The sequence below is a fragment of the Lepisosteus oculatus genome, chromosome 5, assembly GCF_040954835.1.
Source record: "Lepisosteus oculatus isolate fLepOcu1 chromosome 5, fLepOcu1.hap2, whole genome shotgun sequence".
Taxonomy (NCBI): Eukaryota; Metazoa; Chordata; class Actinopteri; order Semionotiformes; family Lepisosteidae; genus Lepisosteus; species Lepisosteus oculatus.
The window spans coordinates 9,158,175-9,172,490 of record NC_090700.1 but is presented as its reverse complement, the minus strand read 5'-3'; the positions used below and the strand labels follow the sequence as shown (position 1 = coordinate 9,172,490).

Genomic DNA, 14,316 nt, shown 5'->3' with positions numbered 1-14,316 from the left:
GGCACAACATTACTGAGCATATCTGGCAGCTGCGCACCTGATGAATAGCTAGCAAACATCTCTGAGTTTTATAGCCTGAGAAACAAATTTGCTGTGGTCAATGGTGGTGATGAGGAAGATGTTTGAGTTGGCTCTTCGGTTTCACAATTGTTTGCTACATGCAAGGAAGCAATGCATTCAAGAAAAGAGGAGTTCTAAAATTCACAAAGTATTTGTCATTATAGTCTTTGACTATTTTCTAGATGACTGTAAAAAGGTATACGTTTTGTATAATATTTTATACAGTACATTTGCTTGCAACAGAATTAGTTGTTAACCTCGGATCTCTCGATCTGTTGAAGTTGCTTTCTTCCTGTTGTATTCATGGGTAAATATTTATATGAAGAGTCAGTTTTATGACTTCACAGTAGTAAAGCACAATATAGAAGAATTGTTTGTTCAGTCATTAGAAACATTCACTGACAGCCATGGAAATGATAGCAGACACTTTTAAAATCTTTGCTTCTATAACGCCTACCTCCTCATAAGGGTGCTCTCGTTCAGGCCTTCTGCTGGGGAAAGAGAGGTCTAGGAAATCTACATAGAAGTCGTATCCATCGGGAAAAGCATTAAAATCCTCATCTGTTTCGATCACCTGAAACAATTTTGTGATTGTTAGGTACCTTGGTATCTTACAAAAAATAGACATCCGGGGGAAAACAACAACCCTAAAGCCCTTTTCATCAAGTGTTCATTTAAAAGAGGCTCACCTGAAAGACCAGAGCCAGGAGGAAAAAATAAATTAACTTGGGTATCATTGCTTTCTAAAGAGAAAAAAAAGTTTCAACTTATTTTGATATATAATATATATATATATAAGAATTAAGAAACTTATGGTAACATTTGGATGTTATTTATAGTGCTTTGTATAGCTGATGGTTTGTTATTGATCTAGAAATACTGTATTTTCACTTTAGCTGTAGAAACCTGTCTCTGTTGTGGTTACTTTTCTTCTGCTGTTTGGACATTTGCTTCTATTGTTTTCACATTTCTTTTTTGCAATATGGTGACTAGGATTGTGTGTAAGATCTAAGTGGGATATGACAAAGACAGTTTGCAATTCCAGCATTACATTCCTTGATTTAACTTCTAAGTGTTACGGTCACCATCCTCTCCTACAGAGGGCTCTTCAACCTCCTCACGTTAGTCTTTAGGTTATTACAGGGTATCTGCATTATTTCCTGGTGTGCCTTGTTTTAGCTTCCCTATTTAGGTTTACTCCTTCCTGCCTTTGGGGCTCAGCTTTGGTACACGGTAGCTTGATGGCTCGCCTAGTACCTGGTCGCCCCATGTTTGTGGCCTGAGGGCACAGAACCATTAATGCTTCTTGATCCACTGAGCCTGGGGCTTGGAAGGGAGCCCCGTATTTCCTGGATTCTTGTGTCGTCTGTGTTCCTGTTTGTCTACGTCTCCTGATGGATCTCAATGGACTTATGGACTGCTTCCTGACTCCCCTTTGAACCGCCTTGGATATGTTTGCCTTTGGATATTCCCCACACTTGTGCATGAACTTCCCTACTTCACTGTGATCACCAATAAACCCTGTGTGTCTCCCCTGAACCCTGTCTATGTTGGTTTTTCTGGATTTACTGCCTCACATAGGGTCTAAATATCATCCTCCACGGGAGACCAACCCGGCTTCCGTGACACTAAGGGCTAATTGCAACAAACTGAAATCTGTATATAGCTGGGGATGATGCAGTGTTTACTATGCAGCTCTGTATTCAATCTGCAAGTCTGTTGCTATTGACCCAAAATATATTTACAGCATATCTAAACTGCTGATGGAAACTGATACAAGCACATACCCGTACAACTAGATCATAGTTATTAAACCCTGCCCATTGGAAGTAAAAATGTATCCACTCTTTGTGTTGGAAGATCTTTGCTTTGATAGCAGAGTTTATCTCATCCAAATAAAGTTGAAACTCCCAGCTGTCCTTGTACAACTTTGTCCCAGCAGGTGGGTCAAATATGGCTTTACTGTAATAAAGACAAACAAAAATTTCAACACACCCACAGTATATCATCCTTGTGTCCATTAAAAACACATCTACACCAGGAGTTTCCAAACCAGGTCCTGTAGAACCTGAAGGATTTGTAGGTTACAATTAAACCATCGTTTTAGATATGGAACAATTACAGTATATTGTGAGTTACGAATGGGTGATTTGTTGAGTTAAGTAATCTAAAGATTATTTAGGACAGAAACCTCAGATGTCTCTTAATTGAACAGATCACTTACTTTATTCATTAATTTACAGGTGTTTTTAGTGTGTAGTACTCATGACCTACAGTGCAAGACTGGGGCTGTCCAGAAGAACAGCGGATTAAATACTTGAGTATTTGGGAATTATTGTCGTGGTGTAGTGGTTAGATGATAAACTGGTGAAAACTGAAGGTAAGTCTGATGAAGTATGCCCACCTGTCTGAAGAATCTTTCAGGATTCTGGAGAGATCCAGCACTGCTCCCGGTTTGGGTGTCCATGTATTAATAGATGCGTCCAGTTTTCTGATGAGCCTGTTGAGCTCGTCAGGGCTGTTTTTTATGTTTGTTTCCTTTATGTACCTAGAATGGTATTGAAAACAGTTTTTTTTTCTGTTTTATGCTGATCTTTAAAAAAAAATTGTAGGAAGGATTTGTAAGATTCAAGCTTTGGAAAATGTAAAGATCTAAAAATCTGTGATTTAAAATAAATTCAGCCATGTACAGCTCATTCTGTACAACCTTATCTTATCTATTTCATATATCTCCCACTTATGTATGGTCCAAATGCATTCATCTGTACTTCATGCTACAGTATACTATACTATCTTATTTATTTCTGTATGCTGAAAAAAGAAATGTTACCTGTGTTGTCTTGTCAATTAAGTGTCATTACACACGTTGTATGAAAAAGATTCTCAATTCCCTAATAATTTGTAATTTGTTCCAGTTTAAGTGATATTTCCTTTGATTCTCAGCCTATAAATCTGATTAATTGCATTATATATGATGATATAATAACATACATATTTTTCTATATATAAACTGCTTCTGAATAGTGACTCCCAAAAAAGTATTTCTGCAGATTCATGTTTATTATAGGTCCCATATCATAAAAATGTGAAATTACAGTACATTTTACCTGTACTTTTGCACATTGTTTGTACATTACCACTTCTCAAAGAACAAGTTATAGGAAATGTTTCATTAGTATGTATGTAAATTCTTATACTTTCAAGGTAGCCAAGGTGGAACACTGAAAACCCATATTGAATATTCAACAGGTAAGTATAACCATCTGGTATCTTGTTTATGTTGTTTTTATTTGTGGTATAAATGTATTTTAATTCCGTGATTACTGAAGCTTGTTCTGATATGACTTCATACTATAAAAAAAATCCTTCAATAAATATCTGTTTAGAAATTTTAGGCAAATGCATCAATTTGTAATGCATTTTGTACTACACATCAATAATTAAAATGCAACACATTCCATATTTACTAAAACAATATGCATCAGAATATGTAAAAAAGTATATTAAATAGCAATTGGATGCAAACTGCCTATAAACTCATAGCAAAAATGTATAATCAGATACTGTGATTTAATATGTAACTCTAATGGTATTCAGGGAATTGTAATATTACAGTATTTTGTCCACTTTCAGTACTTGTAGTCTTAGAATGAGTAGATCAAAAGTTGTAAGAAAGCCTCATCTGTTAAGTAAACTCTCTTAACCGTTTCATTTAACATGCAATTAGAAGGACATCTGGAGACATCATTTCATGGTTCTTGAAACCCTAGCCCTACAGTGGCTTAAAACACGCACTCGTTTAAATACCATGGTAACGTATTTTCCTGCTGATTGTTAAATTTGCTTCTAGAAGATATCCAGTTAACAGTTTTTGGAAATGTATCTCTTCTATCAGTGGTTTTGATTGTTTTAGACTCTGCTAAGTGTCTGCTATCATTTCCATGGCTGAAGATTTTCAAATCTGATGAATAGAGGGCTTCAGAAGTGGTCTACAGAATTGCTCAGCAGTTACCCCAGCTAGGGTTAGGGTTAGCATTCCCACATTACTAAGATACTTTTTTATGCTCCGTGCTGGATTTGGGGGCCCAAGTGAAGGATGAGTGATCATTTGTTCCTATCTTCACTTTGATTTTTGGATAGTTTGGGCTGCTTGTATTGTATATTGCCTAGTTCATTGCTTGTAGTCCAAAACTGAGCAGATGAAAAGTATAAGAGAAAGGAATAAATTGATTACAAGTGTATTGTCAAATAATATCTGATCCAACAGAACATCTACAATACATGAACAATGTGAAATCTGTTTCTTGTCAAACATATAGATATGTAATTCCAAAATGGACACTGATAGTCTGATATGAAGAAATGTCAAATATGCTTTACTTGACTTCTGTAATAGTGTGTTTTCCTTTTTCTACATAAGTTATATTGTGACATAGGAGATGACATAGGAATTAAATAAATACCTGTCCGATGGATGTGCTTCCACAAAATATCCTGCAAATGGACAATATAACTTGGGCTGTAAGTGTTTCACCAGCTGTGCCTTGTAGTTTAGCAGCTTCTTTCGTTCATTCTTTATAAACTTTGCCTTCCATTCCTCTGTAAACATGTAAGTCTCAAGTTAGTAGTATCTGTGACACATTGCAGCAATTATTTTACTTAGGTTTGGTGAGTAAGTAGGGGAACCATGGTGTAACTGTAACATTCTCACCTCACAAGAAACAAGGAATTGCACATAATAATGTGCAGTTTCCTGCTGGAAGGTTGTACTGTATGTAGGTGCTGTGCAAGTAACTGCAATTTTAATGCCCAGTAACACAGTTCCGCTTCATACCTGTGTATTTTCCCCCAGTGAAGGTCATGGGAAATCCGGAAGCACCTCCTGCAAAGTCACTCATGAGGACATCCACATTGCGTGGCAAGATTCCTCCATTCGGTCTCGTGCAGTCCACGGTGTTCAGAATCAGGTGACCTAGATCGAAACAAGTCCTTCTTTTCAGCTGCATCCTTCTTTGTTTTATTGTGTATCCATTGATGACCACACAAGGCCACGTTCTCATAATGACTAATCAGGAAATTGGTAATCATTTATCAAAAAGTAATCTTGTAAGAATTTGTAGATTACACGACTAATTGCATGACTCATGAAACTGCGTAAACATTTTCAAATCGATGTTTTTTGGGGGGTTGGAAGGCTTTTCTATGTGCTGTTTTTTCTTTAAAATTTATGATTACAAAAGTGGAGTTTTATGGTCCTTAAAATGTGCTTTTTAGATTTCAGGGGACTCCCCTTGGTTTTGTAATCAAATAACTACTTTAATGTAAAATGATCTTGCAAATCATACCTTTATAATCCACAATAATGCAAGTGTCCATTTCAGGATGTACACCATCCATTAGAATCATAAACCGCAGATTCTCATCAACCTATGATTTAAACATATAAAATATATTCAGGGAAAAAATGCAATCTTAAGAAAACAATCCATTTTAGTTTGACCCACATGTAAGGATTCATTGTCAAATTCAACTTTCATGGTGTTAAATGGTGTCAAAGTTCTAAATGGATTTTAAATACAACATTAAAGTATTAAATATATTTCATATTGCAGGATTAGGTAAACAGATCTTTCCAGTTTAGACAGGCTAATGGATTTTAATGTGTGATCAGCCTAGGAAGTCAGAGACAACACAGTTTGTGTGAGGTTTTTATGTCTGTAAATTTATGTCAAGTTTGTATTAGTTGACTTATGGAAGAAAGAAAACCTTCTTAAACTATGTCTGGGTTTTGATGGCTTAAACATAATATGGAGCTCAAAGAAAATTATCTACATCACATGACTTTATTCTAGCAGAATACAGAGCTCTTAGCTTTAATATTTTGCATTTGCTCAAACGAGATATAACATTGTAATATCGTATTGTAACACAATAAAAGACAAAAGCTGTATTATCTTGCTAATTGTTTCTGATACATGTGCTAACCTATCCTCATTATATTCTAGGTAAAACAAGTGTTTACTGATGAGACAGGCATAATAAAATATACAGTACTTTGTCATGGCTGAATATCTGTGCACAGTAAGACCTGTGCCAAAGAGCCAACTTTGATTTAACAGAACAAACACTTTGACCTTACAGGGCAGACAAAGCAAGATGAAGTCACCTTTTGCCAAACTCCAAAAGGAACCACATTTACATTGGTCAGCTTCACTCCACTTCTGTCCAGATACCAGAACACAGGCCTTGAGGTGTCTCCAACATATATTGGTAGATCAGGACGCTTGTCTGACAGCTTCTTTAGAGTGGGATAGCTGGAATAGTTTTGGATTATATTTAGGGAATTGGTCTCCTAAAGAGCAACCTGTCAAGCAACCTTTATTTAACAAGTGCTTAAAGTTAGACTAGCATTTTTCTTTTGAGAGACCATTGAACAGACACATGCTTTTCCAAGCTCTATGAGATGCATAGGAAGGAATCCGTTGCAAAGTATTCATCAAAGCAGATCTATTGGTTCCCAAAGTGGCTGAAAGTAATACACGTATATCATCTGTCAAAAGATAAGAAGTTAGTGCATCTGCTACAAAAACATTTGTCACTTGCCTTACCATTTTGTGAATTCCTTGAATTTATAAGTAGTATGTTTTCACTTGTGATTTCTCAGAAGTAATTAATGTGTTATTTATGAGGTGCTGGGGTTTATTGTGAACGTGAGAGACCAGAGGTACAGTAATGCGAAAACTGAGGTACTTTAGCGCATAATGGCTAACATCATTTGTAATGCACTTTCAAACAGGTTAACTCAAATATAAATATAGTAAGTAATTTAAAATACCAGAATCACACTGTATGTTCTAAGGCCTACTCTATTTTTAAAACATTTCTACTCTAATTGACCTGTCGTCGCATTCGTAGGATTTCATAGTCTGGTTGATCTCCCACTTTCCTAACCCATTGGTAATTTTATTAACAAAAATACATCATCATTACAAAGATAGAAGTGTTGTATTTTTAATTACTCTCATTATGTTTTATAATAAAAACTGTTATCAAGACATTTTGGTTTCTATACGAATAGATGAGTTATACAACGGTGTTCAAACTATTACACCAGAGTTTTTTTAGTGCTCTTTTTAAAAAAAATAATTCACTCCACATTTCTTCAGAAATTAGTAATTGAATGTTTGAACTTGCAAAACTGAAATACAAAAACAGCTTGAAGTCTGCACGTCAACAGTGTGGCAATGTGCCAGACTCCGTGTCATGTTCTGTTAACAGTAACACTGTGAACAAAAAAGAATTGTTTGCAGAGATGTACTCATAAAATTATTGAGATAAGAATTGCCGTCAATAAACGTCCATGTTAAATGGTTAATCTCACCAGGAAACGCCAGACATGCGAACGTGTAATTTCTGAATTTTGGAGGAGGATACAGATTTCCAGGGCACATCCGCACAAATTAAGCACAGAAACTCCACAGTGTATAGGGGCAAGAAGCCTTCTGATGCAGGTTGTCACGTGCGTAGTGTGTTGATTAATCATGATTTGAAATTTTCGAAAGGAGTATAACGCAGGGTAAAACCAAGTGGGAAAAAAATTAACAATGCACAAAAACAATTCATGGTGTGAATAGATATTTTTCACAGTTTCACTGTACTTATACACAATCATTTTCACATGGTTTACCATTGTTTGCATTAGAGTATCACGCTATCATGATGATTATGATATATAACTGAATGACCTTCTGTTTATACCGTATGGTGGTTTTGATCTCAAAGAGCTCCTTAAAGCTTTTAAATGCAAGATGTGGCACAATTCATTTACCACTGCAGTTCAGCTGGATCTACAGCACTACACAGCAGATCTGATAGAGAAATGAGAACTTAATTTACCAATTGAAATGAAGGCAAACTCTAAGTTGGCTAAACTGTGCAATTCAAGAGTGGAGTTTAGCCAGGACGGTAGGGTTAACACCCCTGCTCTAATGAACAGTGCTATAAGATGTATTTAATGACCAAGTAATTAGGACCTCCGCTTAACATATGATGCAAATTATGGCAATACACTGGGATGTTAGTATGGAAATTCCAAAGAGTGACACCTATTTGTCCACCAATACCACTGACAAGTTTTCCTTGGAGGTATCTCATCCTAGTACCAGAAACAGCTTGAGCTAGATTTTCTGAGATCCCCGAAAAAGTCTGGTATTGTTGCTGTACTTTCACCATGTTATACCAAACGTAAATGGTCATAAGGAGGAAAGAGAGAAGACATTGTAAAAACATTAAATAATGTGGACATGCAGAGACAGCCATGGCTTGAGAATACTGTATCATCCACATCATACAGACTGGTTCTTAGAATACCTGAGGTGGTCAGAGTGCATGTGGCTTATATATATTAAATCTGCATTGCAAAGTGTTTCTAGGTAATTTGCAGGGGGTTCATGCAGAAGCCACCATCCTCTTGCAAAAGCAGGGCCTGTTAGCCAGGGGTCAAACAGCATTCTCTTACTCCCCAATTTCAGCTCCATGCATGCATGTGTTAGATAGGTAATCTGAAAAAAAAACAAGTACAATTTCAGCAGTTTTGTAAGCTTCTGTTTAGCGTGACTGCAAATGTGTAGTTTTTTTTCAGAAAATAAAGGATTTTTATGCTTAAGAACACAATAGTTGTAGGCAATAATTTTATCGCACTCTCCTTTTTATATGTTAAAGATATATGCTTTATTTCACATTATTTTGTAAAGAAGCATAGAGCTAGAATTGATGTTTGTATAAGTTACGTTTAGTTTAAATGTTACAGGGTTAGACTGATTTTATTTTCTGTAGTATGGTCAAACGTCTGCATACAGTAAAGCAGATGTTCTTGGGCTTAATGGTATGTAAGATGAGATTTGAGCATATTTGACAATAAGTCTGCATATCTGACAAATATAAATCATATTTATTAGTGCACCTTTATTTAGCATTTTCTTAAATTTACCACCTTAAATAAGATCAACATATGAATGTCACATCTTCTAAAATATTTGCTGATGTGCGACATTGATAACGCACCAACACTTCTCCATATTCAAGCTCTTCTGGAGTCCGAGGGTCAGACAGCCAAGGTTCAGGAGGACTCAGTTCAATGAGCTGAATTCCCCCACTTTCGTTAGTTTCAATGGCTGCACAAGAACAATAACAGCACAGGCGGCACAATTTAACAAAATAAAATTAAACGGAACACAAAATAAAAACAGCAACAATTATCATAAGAGGACAAATGTATTGTATGCTTTAAAAAAACATACAGAATCGAAATACTAAGATTGATTTACTTTCGGCTTGGGTTTATTCATAATGAAATCTTGCAATTTATAGAAAATATGAACAGAATCATTACAAACACGAGGACCGGTTTTGTGGGATTTACAGATCAAAGCAATGATGGTTTCGTTATGAACAGTTGTATGTGCAGTTCCACTGCTTAAAACTTTAACTCCGCACGTAGCAATTATAAGTATTGTATGAGAATTGTGCTATTGCATAAAGTACGCGAGAATTACTACCTCGTAATTACGAGATAAGGCCGAGGATTTTTTCCCCCTTAGTGCCAGCAATGTGCTTCTGTATATTTCAGAGACCACCACAGAATAAGATATTCAACTAGTCTGTTCTATACGAGGTTGTAAGATGACTGACAAAAATATGAAGGAGAAAATGAGCAGTACCAAGTTCCTCTTGTGTAAAGCTGTCCGGAGGGTTCACATATTTCATGGTGGCGACATTGAGCTTCCAGTTGTGTTTGGTACAACGTACTGTTCTTTTAAAGAAAAGAAATGGAAACCAAAGAAGGAATGAATAATGATGATAATAGTAATTAGATACCAGTGCAACAAGTGTTTAATGGGTATTCATTGTAAGGCATCCAAATGGCAACAGCTTAGTTCAGAAAGTGAGTTGAATGATTGGGCAAAAACTAACTGAAATTCTAATGCTATGAGGCAAACAGGTAAAGAGAGGACAGAAACAGTAACAGTGAATATTAATAGTACTGATTACTCTGTCATAACAAATTAGTATGGCTGTAGAATTGTGGAGTTGTGTAATGGAGTGGAAAAGCATGGCTGCAGATTGAGCAGCCCTGAAAATCTGATTATTACAGCTGTTACTAGTGACCACATAGCTGGTTTACTGAAGTATAACAGGAAAGCAGGAATCTTTTCTATATGAAGTGAAATGGATATGTCTTAATCGAAACAAAATACCAGTTGTGCAATTTTAGGGGCGAGTATTTTATTCAATAAAAACACAAACACTTAACCTTTCAGCTAAATCTTCTATGTCTTTCATAAATATTCCCCCTTGATGTTTACATTGGTTCTTGCATGCCCGGAAAGACTGCTTATCCTTGTAGATGATGTAACATCTGCCATCTTCTTTACTTCTCACAAAGTTGATGCCTTCTTTAAGTGCAGAGGCAGCATTATGGTCTAAAGTCAAAACAGTCTTTGACGTCTGGGCCATGTGTAGTACTGTAAAATAGTGTTAAACATATCATGGGTAAGGTTATGTTAATTAATGCAGTCATTAAAGATATTTAAAATAATAAGGAAACTTTAGTCTACAAAAGTTTTAGCTTTATTGTATTTTTCTACCCTTCCAAAAAATTATCATTTTTTCTTTAATGCTGTCTTGACAAGAGGGACTAGAGTATTTGCTTTATGTGAGATTAATTTGAGCAGCCTACTGCTACCAAGAATTGACTATTGGTCAAGCAATCTGTGACCTGGAGATTGTGACCGTGATTACAAAATGAGAACAACAGTCTTAAAATCATAGTGGCAAATTATGAAATTGCAGCAGCAGCAGCTATTTAATTTAACATTACGGGTTAAGCATTCATTGATTTTTGCCAACACCCTGGAACATGACTTGCTTTTACAGGTTTTACATTAACTCACCATAAAAAAAGGTACAGTTACAGTGCTGTCACATGCCTTGATAAGTTTTGCCCTTTATTGGTTTACATCACAAAACAAGTGCTTGAGTAAAGATACACCCACAAAGGACTCCTACTGAACCTCAAACTCAATGAATGAAAAACGTCTGCTTTTATACACTTCCTTTGAAACAATGAGTGCCAAATTTCCTGCAGCTGAGGATTTTACTTCGATAAGGAAATACATCTTACTATTTTGTCCATGCTAAAATAAATGTTATTCTATCCAGCCTGAGACATCTTGTCCAAAATAGGCTCAATGTGTCTGGGCTCACTACGGATGTCATACATCTGTCCTACACTTATATATACTTTAATATGCTGTTCCTACATACAGTATTGTATGTGCACTACAACATATATTTTATGTATATTCTTATTACTGTTCAACATTTATTTGTGCTGCAAAAATGTAATAAAACACTTCAAATTGACTTGTAATGTGTTTAAAGTGCCTTTGACACTTCATAATTGAGTTCTCTAACTGGAGATTTGGGAACTTTTTCTTTTAAATTGAATGAGAATGTACTTTTTGCACCAACTCTGACAGTTTTACAGAGCCATCCTCAAGAGCATTCTGACTGGCAATGGATTTGCCTACTCCAAACTGAGGCATTTTAGTTTGCTCTGCAGAGAGAGTCACTGGCTGTCATCTGCCCTCCGTTGATGAGCTGTACAACTCCAGAGCAAAGAAAGAGGCAGAAGAGATTGCTGGTGACCCCTCTTATCAGGAAGGTGCCACAGGTCTATTGAAACCAGAACCACCCAGCCTCGTTCTTAGGGCTCTTTTTGCTCAATCAGAGTTCCTACATGTACTGTGTGTATACTGTCTTATTGATGTCTATTAGTTTTGTTTCTGCTGTGTATGGTAGTTGTAGAATGTTTTTGCAGCACCCAATACACCAGCGTAAATTCCTTGTACAAGATTTGGCGAATAAAGGTGATTCTGATTTTGTTTCTGATTTTGAAAATTTAAAAAATATATTTACATTAAGAAAGACTTGCTTTATGTCTATAGATATCTTTCTGCTTCAAAAACATTTCAGCTGTTCAATTTAATTGCTTTATTCCATGTTGAAAATAGAAGTAGGAAAATGCAACATTTCGGCTTTGGAGCCCACCTGAACTAGTACAATGTACTACAGTATACGTGAAAATACTCTTAGCATAAGCTGGTAAGTGTTTGGTGAAAGGAGGTCCTTATGAAGGTACTGAGAGATGAAATAACATTAATTGTAACATTATAGATACCAGCTACCATGGCCTGTCCCAAGCCCGTTTTCTCCATAGAAAGTCCTTGTTCTATTTCTGCAACTTGGTAATTGAAAAAGATGATAGTTTTCCACAGCCATATATTCTTTATGAGCCTATGTATTAAAAACGTTTAATATTTAACATGGTGTCCCACTAAAAAATGTTGTGACATTAACATAATACTGTCCTTAGTGTGGAGTATGCAAGGACGGGAGACAGAGATTTCTAAATATCTCTTTGCAATCCACTACAATAGAGGTTGTGAGTCAGTGTGTGGGGGCAGCCATTTCAGAGAAACTCTTCACAAACATCTGTTAACAGTAGAACAACTATGGGAAATTTATATATTTTATGTACCGTACCTCAGAGTTAGTTTCTGAATCAAATTTAAATGACTTGTTTTTGGAAACCTGTGATTTAATGGAGACTTTTGCTTTTCTGGACACTCCACTCAAAGACTCCCCTCCACCACCACCACCAATGTGCAGCCCCTACTGGATGCTGCGACGGCAGCCATAGTGCTCCAGAACGCTCAGCCCACACCAGCTCTCAGTGGGGAGGAGAGCAGTGTAATGAAGCCAATTCATAGAGGGGGATTATTAGGAGGCCATGATTCGTAAGGGCCAATGGGAAATTTGGCCAAGATGCCCGGGTTATACCCCTAATCCTTTCGAGAAACGCCCTGGGATTTTTAATGACCACGGAGAGTCAGGACCTCGGTTTTATGTCTCATCCGAAGGACGGCGCCTGTTTGTTTTCATATTTGGGAGTTTTGTTTACTACTTACTGTACCAATTTGTATTATTTAATACATAAAATGCAAAACTTAAAAGGCAAATGCCAACATATTTAAGAGCTGAAAATGGTCAAATGCTTAGCATCAATCCTATTATTAAGTCAATGAACAGTTAGATTGTGGAACTGAGAGCCTGAATGACCAATCACCAACAGGAGTGTGTACCTCCTGAAAATTTTCAGAACCTTGGTACATGACTCAGTCTTGCTGTGAGTTTGGATGTCTTTAAAGAAAAAGAAAGAAAGGAAATGAAAGGACGTTAACTTGTTAGAGAACCTGTCCATTAGCTAGCTTAAGGGAAAAGGGCTGAGCCCCTTTTAAGTAAAACCTACAAGATGAGGCTTGTCAACTTGCAACCTTTGCAGTATACCCCATTATACAGTTTTGCCTACTGGCATTTGTTTTGACAGGATTGACTTAAAGGCTGCTAAGATATGCCCAAAGTAAACGTTTTTTTTTGGGTGGTTTATATGTTCAGATCGCTGGAGCCATGCCTGTACATTTAATGTCCAGGACTTCAAATTTCTACTTAAATTTCTACATTAACACTGGTGTAATGTTCTCAAGTGTTAATTAAATATGTGATGCAGTTACCAGAATTGCAATTCATCTTTTTGAATTTGTTTTTTTTTTAGTCTGATTCTTTGACCTCTGTTTTTTTTAAAGTAGTTGCTTTCATGGCACGTCAGCACAAGGTGTGCGAGTACAGGATTACTTTTACATGGTCTGTTAGCCCCTGGCAATGGAATGATTGCCTGTGGCATGTAAATGAGTAACAACCATAGTATCCAAGTAATCCGAGACTCTTCTTCACCCATTTCTTGAAAGAAACCAGGGTGTCGGTTCCAACAATCAGGCTGCGGCCTTCGAGACTACAAAATGTTTTGTATACAAATAAAACCCCCTGGTCTTGGCTTTAAAAGCTCTTCCTCCCAGTTTCCTCCGGTCCTGTGATTCATGTTTGTTTTGGTTCTGAAGGCAATTGGGTTAACTGTCAATGTCCTTGAGAACTTTAAATACTTGAGTCAGGCAGTGTGTCTGTTTCATGATTGTCTCTCTCATATGTCCTCCATTTTATAATTCAAAACAACCAGGTTCTGTAAACATTGTAATATTGCTAGGTCTGTTGGTATTTTTGGTAGGCTTTCTGTTGTTGTAGCATACACCTGAAGAAGGCTCCATGGCCGAAACGTGTTTTCTTTCTTCTTTTTCAGCA

At 36.5% G+C, this 14,316-nt stretch overlaps 1 protein-coding gene across 1 annotated transcript in view; it reads right to left on the bottom strand.

Annotated features, from left to right (window-relative positions):
- cmah (cytidine monophospho-N-acetylneuraminic acid hydroxylase) overlaps positions 1–14,316 on the bottom strand; it is a 31,220-nt gene that overhangs the window by 5,819 nt on the left and 11,085 nt on the right. Inside the window, exons 3-13 of the mRNA XM_006628073.3 lie at positions 10,373–10,583; positions 9,780–9,871; positions 9,124–9,233; positions 8,431–8,621; positions 6,227–6,374; positions 5,406–5,487; positions 4,895–5,032; positions 4,524–4,659; positions 2,465–2,608; positions 1,848–2,022; positions 518–634 (exon numbers count right to left, since the gene is read on the bottom strand). Of these exons, the coding sequence (XP_006628136.2) occupies positions 518–634; positions 1,848–2,022; positions 2,465–2,608; positions 4,524–4,659; positions 4,895–5,032; positions 5,406–5,487; positions 6,227–6,374; positions 8,431–8,621; positions 9,124–9,233; positions 9,780–9,871; positions 10,373–10,575 (1,536 nt within the window). The 5' untranslated portion in view covers positions 10,576–10,583. The remainder of the gene's footprint in view (positions 1–517; positions 635–1,847; positions 2,023–2,464; positions 2,609–4,523; positions 4,660–4,894; positions 5,033–5,405; positions 5,488–6,226; positions 6,375–8,430; positions 8,622–9,123; positions 9,234–9,779; positions 9,872–10,372; positions 10,584–14,316) is intronic.